Source organism: Peromyscus maniculatus, chromosome 5 (assembly GCF_049852395.1).
Source record: "Peromyscus maniculatus bairdii isolate BWxNUB_F1_BW_parent chromosome 5, HU_Pman_BW_mat_3.1, whole genome shotgun sequence".
NCBI classification, from domain to species: Eukaryota; Metazoa; Chordata; class Mammalia; order Rodentia; family Cricetidae; genus Peromyscus; species Peromyscus maniculatus.
This window is the reverse complement of record NC_134856.1, coordinates 65,883,995-65,898,053: the sequence shown is the minus strand read 5'-3', so window position 1 is coordinate 65,898,053 and position 14,059 is coordinate 65,883,995. Positions and strand designations below refer to the sequence as shown.

The following is a 14,059-nucleotide window of genomic DNA, read 5'->3' as shown; positions in this document are numbered from 1 at the left end:
AGGTATTTATAAGAAAGAATAAGTCTCTGTGTATTTATTTGGGAACTGGGTGGCAGAACCCCTAAGATTAGAAAAAAACTACATTGTTTTATAATTATTATTTTAGCAAGGAGGGTATGGAGGGAGCAGAGAGATAATAGAGGTAAAGTTCAAAGACAGATTATACAAGAAGAATGTGCTCTAGAGCCTCTCACTAGTTGGTAATAATGTACTTACTGTAAACTTCAAAATACTTAAATACTCTAAAATATCTAAAGGAGAGGACTTGGAATGTCTGCCACAAAGAAATGAAACTTTGGAGGGATATGCTAATTGCCCTGACTTGATTATTCTACAGCACATTAATAGATATATATCACACTCTACTGATAATCTGTTTAACTATTATATATTAATTAAAGTTAAAGCCAAAACAGAATTACTATATTAGATGTATTATAGGCCAAATTTGCAAAAACCGACTGTGGACTAATATTAGTTGTCAAAATCCTACACCCTCTACATGGGATGGATTCCTATAGAGTCCTGTGAGAACACATTGTTTTTTCCCCCAATCCTGGCAATCTTTTCACCTTAGAAAATATAGGATTTTGCTGTCATTCTGTTTTGTTTTCCCCAAATCCAGACAGGTTTCAGTACTAGGATACCCGTGGGATAACAATCAGCTGTCATACTCTGGTCTGTTGGGACCAGAGTCCTGAGCCAAAGAAACTTGTTGTGCTCAGGAGGACCTGTATGGTACCATAATGTGTGTCTAATAAAACAAGGGACTCTCTACAGTCCATGGAAACCACAACCTATATTGCCAGGAGGGATGGCTATTACACCATGGGGGTCCTGTGGCACATACTTGTAATCACAGCCTTATGCACACTTGTGTGCAGCTTGCAAAGCATTTCAGCCGCTGTCTCGGTGAACAGTGGAGACCTGATTCCACTGATGGAATGCTAGACTTGGCGGGTCGTGCTTCTGTCCCAGTTGCTAGTTCCTGTACCCACCCCCCACCCGCCTTCCCACAATGCTGCCTTCCAGGGCACAGGTGACCTCCCTCGCCTCCATGGGAATCTGCTTGACTCATTCCTACTCTCTGTTTATTAGTCTCTGCATTGAGCTGGATGAATTTAAAAAGAGAACTATGGCCAGTGGTGCTGTGTGCTAAACACTGTTATGTAGAGCATGCAGGGAACACAGGCATCAGGCTGAGTTTGGTCATCTTGAGCAGTGTGGAGAGGAACAGAAGGAAAAGCAATCCTTGTCACCCCAGTGAAGGACACCACTAAGCACACTGTGCCTTTGAGGGGGGTGTTTGCTTTTGCTCGCCTTTGCTCTACTTCATGTGTGGGTGTAGCTATTCCAAGTGACAGCAATGAGTGAGTGTGTCGCCCCCAAAGCTCTACCTCGGGTACCAACTTCACCGCTGCAGTCTTTCAAGTCAGAAATCTTTCCATGCATAAGGATTTCTGTCAAGGTATTGGTGTCTCCTATTTCACCTACATTTCCACTTCTATACAAACACCACGTGGACACATTACATTCCGTGATAGTGTTTCCCACTTACTGAGCACCTATTTGCCAGCCACTGTAGTAGGCAGTTCAATATTTTTTACATTTGTTTATTTCGCTTCATGAGTGTGGAGATCAGAAGACAACTTTACAGAAGAACCATGTGGGTTCTGGAGAGCAAAATTTTGTCAGGCTTGGTAGCAAAGTCCTCACATAGTGAGCTCTTGCTGGTCCCTGTATTCTATGTCTCATTCATTACTTCAATTTCTCACAGAGTCTACAAGGGCTAGCTCTTTCTTCCTACTTTGCATATAAAAAACCTGAAGACTGAGTCTGGATCTTGCAGTCATGGTGGGCAGAGCTAATACTGCAATGCAGATCTGCCTGGCTTCCAAGCCAAGCTTCTTTCCTGTATAGAACACACCAGTAATGGACAGGGGGCTCTGTATGAACAAAGTATAAAAATATCTAAATATGAAAATGTCGTGACAAAACCCATTATTTTATGTGCTAATAAAAGGTTTTTTTTTAAAGGCAATTAAAATCCATGGATGAACAAATATAGAAAAAAGAATGCTTATTGTATTATCTATGGAAAGAAAGAAGTTAGTGCAATCCAATATCTAACAGTCTGTGTTGTGCTCTTGTCCTTGGGTCTTAACAGGTGGGTTGGTGGCCTAAAGTGATGGAATTCAAATTTGATCCAACTATAGCACTCCCCATTCCATGACCCACATGTGAGCCGCTCCTGTCTATTTCCTCCCTCTGGCCAGCTTTCAAAGGCAAACAAAACCCATATGATCACTGAAGTCTAGAAACGAACTTTTATTTTAAATCTGTCAAGAACTCCTGGCCGTTATTAATTTTATTAAAATACAATTGTGAAATAAAAAGAGGGCGAGTCTCTCTCTCTTCAATATAAATTATGTGTTAGCCTTTCGGCTGCTGGCTCGGCATGGTTTAAGGTGCTTTCAAGGGGCGAGGGGGCTCTGAGTTCCAGACAATTCAGACAAAAGCAATGAAAGAAAAATAATAAATTAAAAGTGACTGTTGGAGACATTGCCTGGGATATGCTAATTATATGTTTTTTGGATGTGTGTACAGTTGGACTCCAAGCTTTGGTTCTTTAAAGAAATCATGTGGATAGTGTCCTGTCATTGATTTGTGTTCATAATACAGAACAAATTCACTGATTTTTTCCCCCAAAAGATGGAAAAAATAAAACATGATAATTTCAAATAAAATACAACCCGCATTCATTTATCTAATTGCAACATGGTAAAACAAAAACATTTTTATTAAAATATTTAATATCAGAATAACTTATAATAGTATGAAAAAGAGTGAAGTATTCGTCCTTGTTTTTCACTGCCATGCTCACGTCTGGGCAGAGTTGTTGTGGCAATTTCCACCTCCCATCCTGGATCTTAGTGCACCAAGGAAGCAGCCGAAGAACCCAATACTTCATCCACTCATACAGTCATCACGTCCACATCTCACCTTGGGCTTCCTGTTACTGCAAACTGCACTTAAGAAAACAAAGTAAAAATATACATACAAAATATTTTCATATCAAATTGTCTTCGTTACACTAGATAACCCCCACCCCAAAATACTATGATACATGAAAAAGTGTCCTAGGGTGGCCATCAAGACAGTCGGGTCCACTCAGCAACCAGAGCAACCTTTGGCTTTTATAAAAGCATTTTGTAAAATAAAGAAAAATGTCAGCACGTGCTGTGCTACTGGATGTCATTCACACTTGCAAAAAAGCTTTCCAGTCTAAAAAAATTACGAAATAGGTTACATACCCAGAAAAAAAATCCCACCCCGAAATAGCCCAGTCTTTTCACTTTGCTGTTGGACATTTGCTTTGTTCTCTGCGGCGTCTCCGTATTTCTCAACGTTTCAAGTCTTCCCAAGCTGGTTAGGATGTTGATGAACAAGACACTCTTCTTCCTTGACAGTGATTATTCTCACTCAGTGGTAGTGTCATTTAGAAACAAAATGTTCTTTCTTCAATGCAAGATTTCACTTAATTTTTACTTGAATGTCCTACTTGGCACAAATCAGAGACTGTTCATGGTTTGTTTCCCATATGTTTTAAATTTTAAAAATCAATTTTCTGCATGTATATGTATATCCACATACAGATATTTTCCCTTCATTTTCTTGTTCTCCTTGCAATACAAATTGTCCATTAGAATTGTGACTTGAAATGAACCAAATAAAAATCTTTTAGTTACTCCATATGAAAGCCAGCTTCCATCACAAAGGAACACTCCAATGCAAACAAGATTATGTCTTAAAACTAAAAACTAGTTTTACACAGGAAAAAAAAATCAGTGATTTATATAATAAGGCTCTTCGCAAAATTTCAGAAAAAGAAAAATCCAAATAAGTTGTAAAGGGCACTGGGATGCATTCCACAGTGCTTGGGAAACTAATTTCTGATTACAGTGTGCTGTAATTACTAGTTTGAAAGGGTCTCTTCTTAAACATATATATCACGTGAGCTGGCTGCCCCTTTCATTTTGGAAGCTGCTAACATATCAGAGATGCAAACAAAACCCACACATAAAATTCTCACCATCACCGCGGAAAGCACAAAGAACAATTTCCAGTCCTGTAGGCATTACCAGGAAAAAATAATATATATATAAGCAAAAGCACTTCATCTGGGCTGAACAGATTTCCAAGTTCTCACGTGTGAATGACTGAATTAGTTTCAAGGGCTTTCAGCGATTCTGGCTTTGGTCCGGAACCAGTGTGGAATGATGCGGTCTAGCAAGTGTCAGCGTCGGCGGCGTCAGCTGTTTGAGGCACAGCTCTCCACTGTGCCCACGTTGGAGCTTATCTCAGGGAAGCAAGGCACTTACTGTAATGGTAACGCAGATGCTTTATGCATAGTTTCAGGAACATAAAATAAGTTAATACTTTTGATTAAAATGATTTTTTTTTATAATTTATGTGTCTTTTTATAGAAGCAAATGATATATTTAGGATAGCTGAACTTAGGAGGTTTTGGTGGGAGTCCTCTTCACCCCTGCTTTGGCTCTTAGGATGAAGATTTAGGTAAAAAATAAAAACAAAACTCCAAAAACCAAAAACCACTGACATGCTCAGTGCCCCCGGCCACACTAGAAGTGCTGTGCCAGAGGCAGCTTGACTGTCTTTACTTCTGCTATGTGGGAAGACTTCTGGATGATGCAGCTGGTGGTCCCCTGCACTTCGTCTTTTCCCTGGGCGAGGTTTGTTAAGGCCATGGCTGCATTGATCTCTTTCCAGTACGTATCATCCTTGCTCACGCCTCTTCTGTTAGCTGCACTGCATGGGTGCAAAAGAGAAGAGAAAGGCTCAAACCCACCATAGTGTGCACTGGAGACAGCATCACAGCAAGGCACCAGTGTTCTGCTCACCTGTCACCCTTATTCAAGCCGATGTCCAGAGTGTCTGTAGAGAGAAAAGCACAAATTCAGTCACTCGTCTCTTGGACCTTTTCTTTGAAGATTTATTGTACTTTTAGCTCTCTCTCTTTCTCTCTTTGTGTGAGTGTGTGTGTGTGTGTGTGTGTGTGTGTGTGTGTGTGTGTGTGAGAGAGAGAGAGAGAGAGAGAGAGAGAGAGAGAGAGAGAGAGAGAGAGAGAGAGGTGCAGTTGCCCACGAAGGCCAGAAGAGGGCATCAGATCCCTACCCCCAGCTGGAGTTAAAAGCATCTGTGAGTCACTAGCTGTGGGTGCTGGGAACCAAATGCAGGTCCTCTGGAAGGGCAGAAACTGCTCTGGAACAATGAGCCATCCATCCAGTCCTGTTTAACCTTAGGATTTCTTCATTAATTGCCAAGAATAAAATTTCATCTAGAAAGATGGTTGAAAATTATTTCTTTACACAGAGATCCCAGAAGTTATTAAGGTGAGATAGATTGATTTGCTCTAGGAAGTTGAGCCTTCATGGGGAAGGGCTGTGCAGAGAGGTGTACTGTCTTTACCAGGCCAGTCAATGTTCTTGGTCATTTCTCACTTATTAGCAACTATCAGCACATTACCATGCCCCATAAAGTAGATTTATTTTCTTCAAAACTACAGAATAAGGACTTTCCTAGAAGCTGTTGAGGCTCCCCCAACCTTAATATTCTGCAGTTTGCTGAGACTCAAGCTAGAGGGGGGAGGTGAGGTGAGATTGACATGCCTGGGTAGTCAACACATGAGTAGCATTTCATAGGGTTTGGGGGAAATGCTTGGGTCTGGTCTGGATAGGATCTTCTGATCCTGCTGGGTTGGCCACAGTCAGAGCCTCAGCCTGCTGTGCTGGCTAATTTGGGATTAGAAAGTCACTCACGTACATGGAGTAAAACAGCAATAATTTATCCTGCAGAACTCAATAATCATGATTTATAGAAACTTTCTCTGAGTCAAGCCTCTTGGGTGTTGCTGTACAAATTTTCTAAAATCACATTTATATATTGACGGGGGTGTATGTGCAAGCCATCACATGCATAGAGGTCCGAGGACAGGAATTCATCTTTCCTTCCGTCGTGTGATCGAAGCTAACCTGTCAAGCATGGTGGCAGGTGTCTTCAGCCAGGGAGTCCTCTCAGAGTCCCCATTCTAAGTTCTTCAGCTTTAGTGACTTTGCATGGGGGCTGCATGTCTCTTTGATGCCCTCAAAAGTCTCTCCTATTATCTGTTTTCATTCACTAATGACAGGTAAAAGATGCAACCAGAACAGCAAATAAGTCAAGGCCCTTGGGCGGGAAAGTCGGTAGCATTGGACATTTTACAGTGAGAGGGGAGGAAGCAGAGCGGTGGGGGAGGGGAGAGGAGAGAGAGACAGAAACAGAAAATTAATATTCTGGTCTTTGATCAATTTTTCCCACAGCTATTGCCAAAAGTAAAGATATAGGTTATGGGATGGCCTGTCAATGGAAAGATTTGTCAGAGGCAGGCTAAGTTCCATTAAGTACAGACATTAGGGAAATCAGAAAAGACCGTGTTCTGATGCTCCAGTTTACAGCTGAACCGCTTCCCACCGGTGAAGGGACCAGAATGTGGCTTCCCACCTGACAGGTCAGCTGAGGGCGGTGACTGCCCACAAGCAGGACGCTTGAGCTGTCAGACATGTAAGGTGATGCAGAATCCTGAAATGGTGTCGCCTGCATGCAGAGGGAGGTGAGGTCCCCCAAGATGAGGAGGAAGCCTTATATTCTTCAGCCCCAGAGTGGCTAGATGTGGCTGGCACCCACAGTGGCTGGCTCCTTAATGTCAAGCCACAGAGAAAGGAGATTCTGGCAGCAGGCTGTGAAGTTATGAAATTCTGCTTGCTTAGAAATGGATGTGCTTTCCACTTTGGTGCCTATAAAAATATCTCTGATGTGTAAAAACCTACACTCAAATCCGTGTTTGGGCATTCTAATTAGTTTCACAAATCTCTCTCTGTGTCTCTGTGTCTCTGTGTCTGTCTGTCTGTCTGTCTGTCTGTCTGTCTGTCTGTCTCTCTCTCTCTCTCTCTCTCTCGTGTGTGTGTGTGTGTGTGTGTGTGTGTGTGTGTAAATGACTCTATACACGTGCACATTTGTGGGTGTGAATGTGTGTGCTCATGCTGCATAGAGCTCAGGAAGAGGTCACAGGGCAACCTCAGGTGTTGGTTCTGCCTTGTTCCAAGTAGAGTCCCTTGTTCACTGTCCTGTATCCTGACTAGCTGGTTCCTCCAGTTTCCAAAGTTTCTTCTGTCTCTACCTCCTAGCTCCCCATGGAGCGCTGGTATTACAGATGTTCCCACTATGTGCCTGGCAAGGACTTGAACTTCTGCTTGTATGACAAGTGATTTTATCCAATGAGTCATCTCACTAGCCCCTATTTTTTTTTTAAACAAATGGTACAATGACATCCTATACACGGGTCCCAAGAGCGAACTTTACACTTTATTAAGGCACGTGGGTACATTTGGTGTTGTAAGGTCAGACTGGTTCTGAAGACAGAGGCAGACCTGCATGAGCTGGCATAGCTGGGAGACAGCTGTTCTATCAGGGTTAAACTGGTCCCAAAGTGCACTCTTGAGGATTTCAGACCAGTTGCAAAGGCTGACTGTCATCACTTGGAAGCTTTTCTGCTTTTAGGATGGCTTGAGTTTAGAACATAGACGACTGATGTTAAAGGGGCGTGCTTCTTGTGTGGCTAGTACTGGGGCTTCCTAGTGTATTTCACTCTAGACCCACCCCTGAGGAGTGATGAGTTTAGTCCCCAGATGAACCACAGAAGGAAGTTCATAAGCAACCCCCTTCTTCTTGGAAATATTTGTGCATTCTCTGGAAAGCAAGAACTCTTAAAATCTGCTAGTTCGGGGACTTCTATTTATTGTGCTGTGATGGGATCTGGGGACGTCCCAGCTATTTTAGAGACTGACACCATCTGAGGACAGCTCAGCAAGCTTACAATCCACAGCCAGCACTGGATGGTGCTACTAAATGCTCTGACTTTTTTCCTCCAAAGCGAACACTTGCTTCCTCTTTTCTAGTTGAGCTAGTTCTCTTTACAGTCCCACAGTCAGTATTTCAGGAGCCTTGGGGATGTTGTCCCCCATCACTGGTGGTCATGATGCTCAGGTCACACTTGCCCACCCATGACAGCTGGTCTTACGGGCTCTCTTCTGGTCAGAGTACCAGGGGTTCCAGACAGGAGAAGTAAAGGTGCAGAATCAATACTGCTGAAAGTCAGAAGAGAGCGGAGGCCCAGGCTGCAGATGTGGGGCAGGCTCCTGGCAGAGAACATGAGCACTCACAGATCAGGGTCTGACCACCGACATTTGCTCAGTGGCATCTCGCTCTGCAAGTAGCTTGGCTCAGCTTCCCCAAAGTCTAAGCTAAAATGCCTTTTTAGATTCTAAGGCTCCAAAAATCAGCTCCGCTGTCAATTACCATAAAAGCAATTGGTTGGCAGGAACTGCTTATTGAACCAGCCAAAAGAGTGTGTTTTAAGACCAAAAAAGAAAAGGAAAGAATAAAAGAGGTGGGCAGTTAGGAAAATCTTGGATGCTGTGAAACTCAAAGCATGTTGAAACTTAAGGATGGGCTACCCTCACTTTGGACGAGTGTTTCCTTAGAAAGTTCAGCAGAGGAACAATTATACAGAAAACGAGGTTGCACAGCGATTCAGGTTGCCTGAGCACAGAGCTCGGGAGTCAGGGGGCCTTTCGACCGTCAGGCATGCCGCTTAGAAGCGTACTAATTGGGAGGTAAATTCCTAAAATAACATCTGTGGGCCTAAAGTGACAAAAGTATGGCCAAATCTTTCTCCTCTGTGGCACGTCTTTCAAATTTAATGAATAAATCCTTAAATTGGAAATGCTCTGTTAAGTGTTTCACGAAAGAGGACTTGCGCCCCTAGCATGTAAACCAAATGAAGGAAGATTAAGCGCGTGACTATTTTTCACATTAAGTCATGTGAAAATCGCACAGCGACATTTCTCTAAATTAACATGGGAGGAATGAGTGACAGGAAACTGGGGAATGGAGGAGGTGGGGAAAAGGAAGGAAGGAAGGAGAGCCACTGAAATTGTTCTGCCCAGAGGACAGCAAAGCAGTCACTTGGACCAGGTGGGTGGGGGAAAGGAAGCTGTGGTTTATATTCTAAGATGACAGAGGACAGTATCTACCTCACCTGTCATACCTGGCTTCATGTCCGTGCAGGGAAGGACCTAAAGCAAGTCGTAAATCCCAATGTCTGAATGCTAGGCTTCCACAAAGGTGTCAGGTTGGGCCAGCAACATGGCTCAGGTGGTAAGGGTGCTTGCCACCAAGCTTGACAGCCTGAGTTAGAACCCAGAACTCATAGGGTGAAGGAGAACAGACTCTCCTGGGTTTTCCTCCGACCTCCACACTTGCACCATGGCACTTACCCCCCGCCCCCTCACTTAACATACACATAAATAAATAAGTGTAATTTTAAAAAATAACTTTTCTTATTTTTACCTAACAAGGAAGCAATGCAATAGGGAAAGGCTATGTCATAATATTTATTGAGCCCTGAACCTAAAAGATTCTGGATCATAAGACTAGACTAATACATGTGTGAACACTGGGATAGAGGGCATGCTCTAACTGCAGCTCTAATTGCGACTTTTCCCTACTGCAGTTTGAGATTTTCCAGAGTAAGTCGTCCGATGATTAGGTTTCATTCTGAGTAATTTCTAGAGAAAGAAAATAATTTACTATGCATAAATTGCACACTAGTGCTTTTGCTCTCATAGCTAGTCGATTGAATCAGGTCGTATTTTTATTCCACTTATTGTAGACAAAAATAAATGAATTTAGTATTCACATATGAAAAAGAAAGACAGTAATAAACGTTCGCTATAGAAAACACGGGGAAGGGTGTGAAATAGAATTAAGATAGGATATTTAGGCCGAATAGTAACATTCGTGTACTGGTTAGTTTTGACATAAACTAGAGTCGCTGGGAAGAGGGAAGCTCAGCTGAGGAATTGCCTGCATCAGGTTGGCTTGTGGGTATGTTTGCCCAATGGGCATTTTCTTGGCTAATGATTGATGTGGGAGTGTCCAGTCCACTGTGAGTGGTGCCACCCTTAGGTGGTCCTGGGATGTAGGAGAAAGCAAGTTGAGCAAGATTGGATAGCAAGGTAGGAACCAGTGTTCCTTCATGCTCTCTGCTTCCGTTCCTGCCTCTAGTTTCCTGCTTTGTCTTCCCTTGGTGATGGACTAAATAACCTGCAAGATGAAATAAATGTTTTCCTTCCCAGATGATGTTTATCACAGCCACAGAAGACAAACTAGAACAGGGTAGATGGCCTTCTAAGCCATAATCACTCACCTGTTTTAAACAGGATATTCTGTACGTGTAGTTTTAAACGTAATTTATTTTGTCTGTATTTGTGTTTTTCTTGCATGCATGCCTGTGTATCATGTGTGTGCCAGGTACCTGAAGAGAGCAGAAGAAGGGCCTCAGATCCTTCTGGAACCGGAGTTCCAGGCAGTTGTGTGACACCATGTAGGTGCTGGGAATCGAAGCTAGGTCCATCTAGAAGATCAGTCAGTGCTCGTAACCTCTGAGCCATCGCCCCTACCTCATCAGTACATGTCTTAGAGCCCTCTTCCTCACCTAGCTTCTGCTTTTTCTTATCCTGTATCACTCTAAGGAATAGTTCACTGTTCGACTTTCCCCAAGGTGCAAAACATGGGAGGAACAGAAGTAGGTTAGAAGAGCTCAAAAGACACCTCCATCCAATTTAAACTAGAATGTGAAGAAAGAGAACCCGGATGTTAGAGAATTGTTTAGAATAACAACTCATGTTTATTGACTGCTTATGCTGATGTCAGGCATTATTCCAGGAACTCTCCAAATGTTATCTGGTAACAATAACCTGATAAGACTGGGCACCGACACCTTTATTCACAAATAACACTGCAGCTTAGAAGGTCCAAGAACTTGCAAGGGACTCAGGAAGTGGGGACTGTGAGACTCATCTCTGAGTCAGCTAGCACTGAAGGTCATGTTTGCAGCTACAGATTTCCATTATGCCAATATCTCTTCGATCAAAGGACCTGCAGGGACTCCAGTGAGCCTAATGCATCACTAGCCAGAAAGGCTACGGAACAGACATGAGTTAAACACTGATTCACCTGCCATGCACGAGGCCCTGGCTTCTGTCTGCAGAACCAGCAAAATCCAAATACACAAAATCCAAAAACACAAGAGCGCGCGCACACACACACACACACACACACACACACACACACACACTATCCAAGTCTTTTTCCGTACTTTTTGATAGTCCTGTAGGCCAGGGACACAAGGACAACAACAAAGACTTTCTTTCTGTCTCTATGGTTTGATCTGTGATCAAGGCATCTGTCTAAGCCCCAGTAAAGGAAATTTAAACAAGCCCCCACAGCTTCCCAGGTTTTAATTGGAGTGACGTTTTAGGAGCTATGAGAGCCCTGTGATCACTTTCCTATAGCCCAGACGGAATCCCTGTGAAATCACCGCAGGAGAGCCCTTGTCCCACCACTTGAAGAAGACGTTGTTTGTGGTTCATCCTCTCTCGGGGACAGATGGAGTTTCTGCAGTGTCCAAGGAAATTATTTGAAATGATATCTGCCCAACAAGGAAGAGAGAGAATGAAAACACCTACCAGTGTAACACTCATCGCTGGAGGCTAGACTGCCTCTAACGGTCCCAAGAGAGCCTTCCCCTAAAACTTGGTTTCACAAGGAGAGGAGTGACTCTGGGTCACTAGCGAGTCTGTTGCCTCTGGAAGAGTCCTGAGGTATCTGGACTTTGTGAGCCAGCGGTGGGGTGGGGCCCACTGGAAACCTTCTAATTAGTGAGAATTAGAAAATGAAACCAATCTCATCTTTATGGATGGATCTAACACACACACACACACACACACACACACACACACACACACACACACACACCACTGTCTTGCAATATTCCAGCTAAATTATTCATCTCAGGGCTACTATTAGGTGGCTTCCAAAATCGTTTAAGAGTTTGAGGAAAAATCTTTCCAAACATTGAGCCAGTGTTTCCCTTAGCATGGCTCCCACATCTGGCCCAGCATCCTTTTCCTTCCTGCTACCTCTCATGTGGGCTGGCTCCAGCGAAGGCTAATGATGCCCAGATGGCCTGGATCTGCAGGATCCCCACCTCAGCGGCCTTCTGTCAATGCATCATCCCCTGTGGGTCACGTCAGAATATAAAAATTAGAAGCCGCACTCCTCTATGCGGGCTCATGGTAAAGAACTCTTCACCTGGATGAGGAACCCTGACTTGTCAAAACTTCCAGGGACGGCATAGCATTACCATTAACAACAATGCGCAGCATCATTCTCTTTGCAGGAGCACCCACGCTGTGGTAGCCCCATAATTATGCTGCTTAGCCCCTTACTGGGGAACGGTAGCCTTAAAAGGTTTTCACTATTGAGCAGAGTACATGGGATTTTGCTGGGCGATCTTTGTCCATTCTCCTGGCTGCCGGGCTGGTGGAATGCACAACTACTCTGGCTCCATTATTCCTGGTTGTCTTTTTTCTCCTAGGACGCACAGCCATCCTGCTCTCACCTATCTGGACTGGCAGGTTAAAAGTGCAGGGATTTGTGACTTCCAAGTAATCCCCTAAAATAAACAGAGTGTCCTCCAATGACACAGTTTCGGTTCACTCTCAGTCTTCCACTAAGCATTTGGAGTGTTCTGGATGGGAAGCCGTTCTGCACAGGCGTCCCTTCCAAGGTTGCCCCACCCTTGCTGAGTTGAGAGCTCCCAGTCTGCGACTTGGCTTTGAAGATTTGAATGCAGTCTGTGGGAGGGAGGGGCTGGTGGGTGACCAGACAGGAGGTCGGAGACGGTCGATGGCCGCTTTGCTTGGCTTCTTGTAGTAGCTATGAGGGTGGTCTAGAGGAGGGCGCAGAGACACTAGGTAACATGGGGGCAGAGCCTGGACTCACCCGATAGCACAGCTGGACCCCTTCTCTTTCTTGCTGTCTGGGGGCTCACCAGGTGCGTGATTTTTCTGTGACTCTGCTTTTTCATTCAGAAAATGGACCACGGGTTCATGGGGGTGGTTATCAAAGCCACATGACAATATTTTGTAAAATATCAGAAGCTATTCAAATACACACACACACACACACACACACACACACACACACACGTATGTGTGTGTGTATATATATATATATATATATATATATATATGTTATTATAAAGGTCCTTATTTTTAAAAATGCTAACTTCCTATCTCACTTTATTCTTTTACATCTATAAGTGGGGTTGAAGGCAGTCACTGAGAAAATCAGTACTGTTTAGAGATTAATATGAAAACCACCGGGTAAAGAGAGAATATTTAACTCCAGGCAAAGCCCATCAACTCAGATTAATGAACTAAGTGTGTGGAATCTATCATCTTCAAAGACAAAGATGGCGCTGCCGTTGCTCTTTTGTGCCAGAACACCACAGCACGCCAGGACAGCGAGCCCTGGAGCCACATTAAAGAGCTGCTGACCTCGGGTGTCTGATGGGTTTTGTTACTTCATTTTCTCAAGGGGAATATTGGAGATGCTACCCAAAATGCTTCATGCATGAAAGCTAGGTTTCCAGCCAAGTCTCAGAAAAGGACTTCCTAGCTCCGCATGAATCGCTCCTGTGTGCCCGTGTGTCTCAGGAGCGCTTGTTGTCTGTAAAAGCGCCCACTCTGCATACAAAGTGGGCGACTGGTTCTGAAGCCCGCATGCTCTTAGTTTTGTTCCTTGGTGTTAACACTGGTCTTCGTCCTCCGTGCTCTTCCATAGCACAAGGGCTGTTCCCCACAAGAGCAAGCTTACAGCTGCCCACTGCAGTTCTAGAAGGATAATGTTGTTTAATAAACACACAGCTGAATGACATTAGGCCACAAACTTCTAATATGGCTTTCTTTAGCAAAATAAAAACCTTTTAGATGGAAAAATATTCACTTGCAATAATCTGGAAACGGGCTGGAACGTCGGGCTCCCTCTGCGTTTTCAAACTCCTCAGTATCTCTGAAAAACCATCAAAAAGTAT

General features: G+C 43.7%; 1 protein-coding gene across 1 annotated transcript in view; it reads right to left on the bottom strand.

Moving 5' to 3' along the window:
- Window positions 1-2,782: 2,782 nt before the first annotated feature.
- Window positions 2,783-14,059, bottom strand: part of Mkx (mohawk homeobox) — a 69,281-nt gene continuing 58,004 nt past the window's right edge. The window contains exons 6-7 of the mRNA XM_006973904.4: window positions 4,923-4,956; window positions 2,783-4,830 (exon numbers count right to left, since the gene is read on the bottom strand). Coding sequence (XP_006973966.1) covers window positions 4,644-4,830; window positions 4,923-4,956 — 221 coding nt within the window. The 3' untranslated portion in view covers window positions 2,783-4,643. The remainder of the gene's footprint in view (window positions 4,831-4,922; window positions 4,957-14,059) is intronic.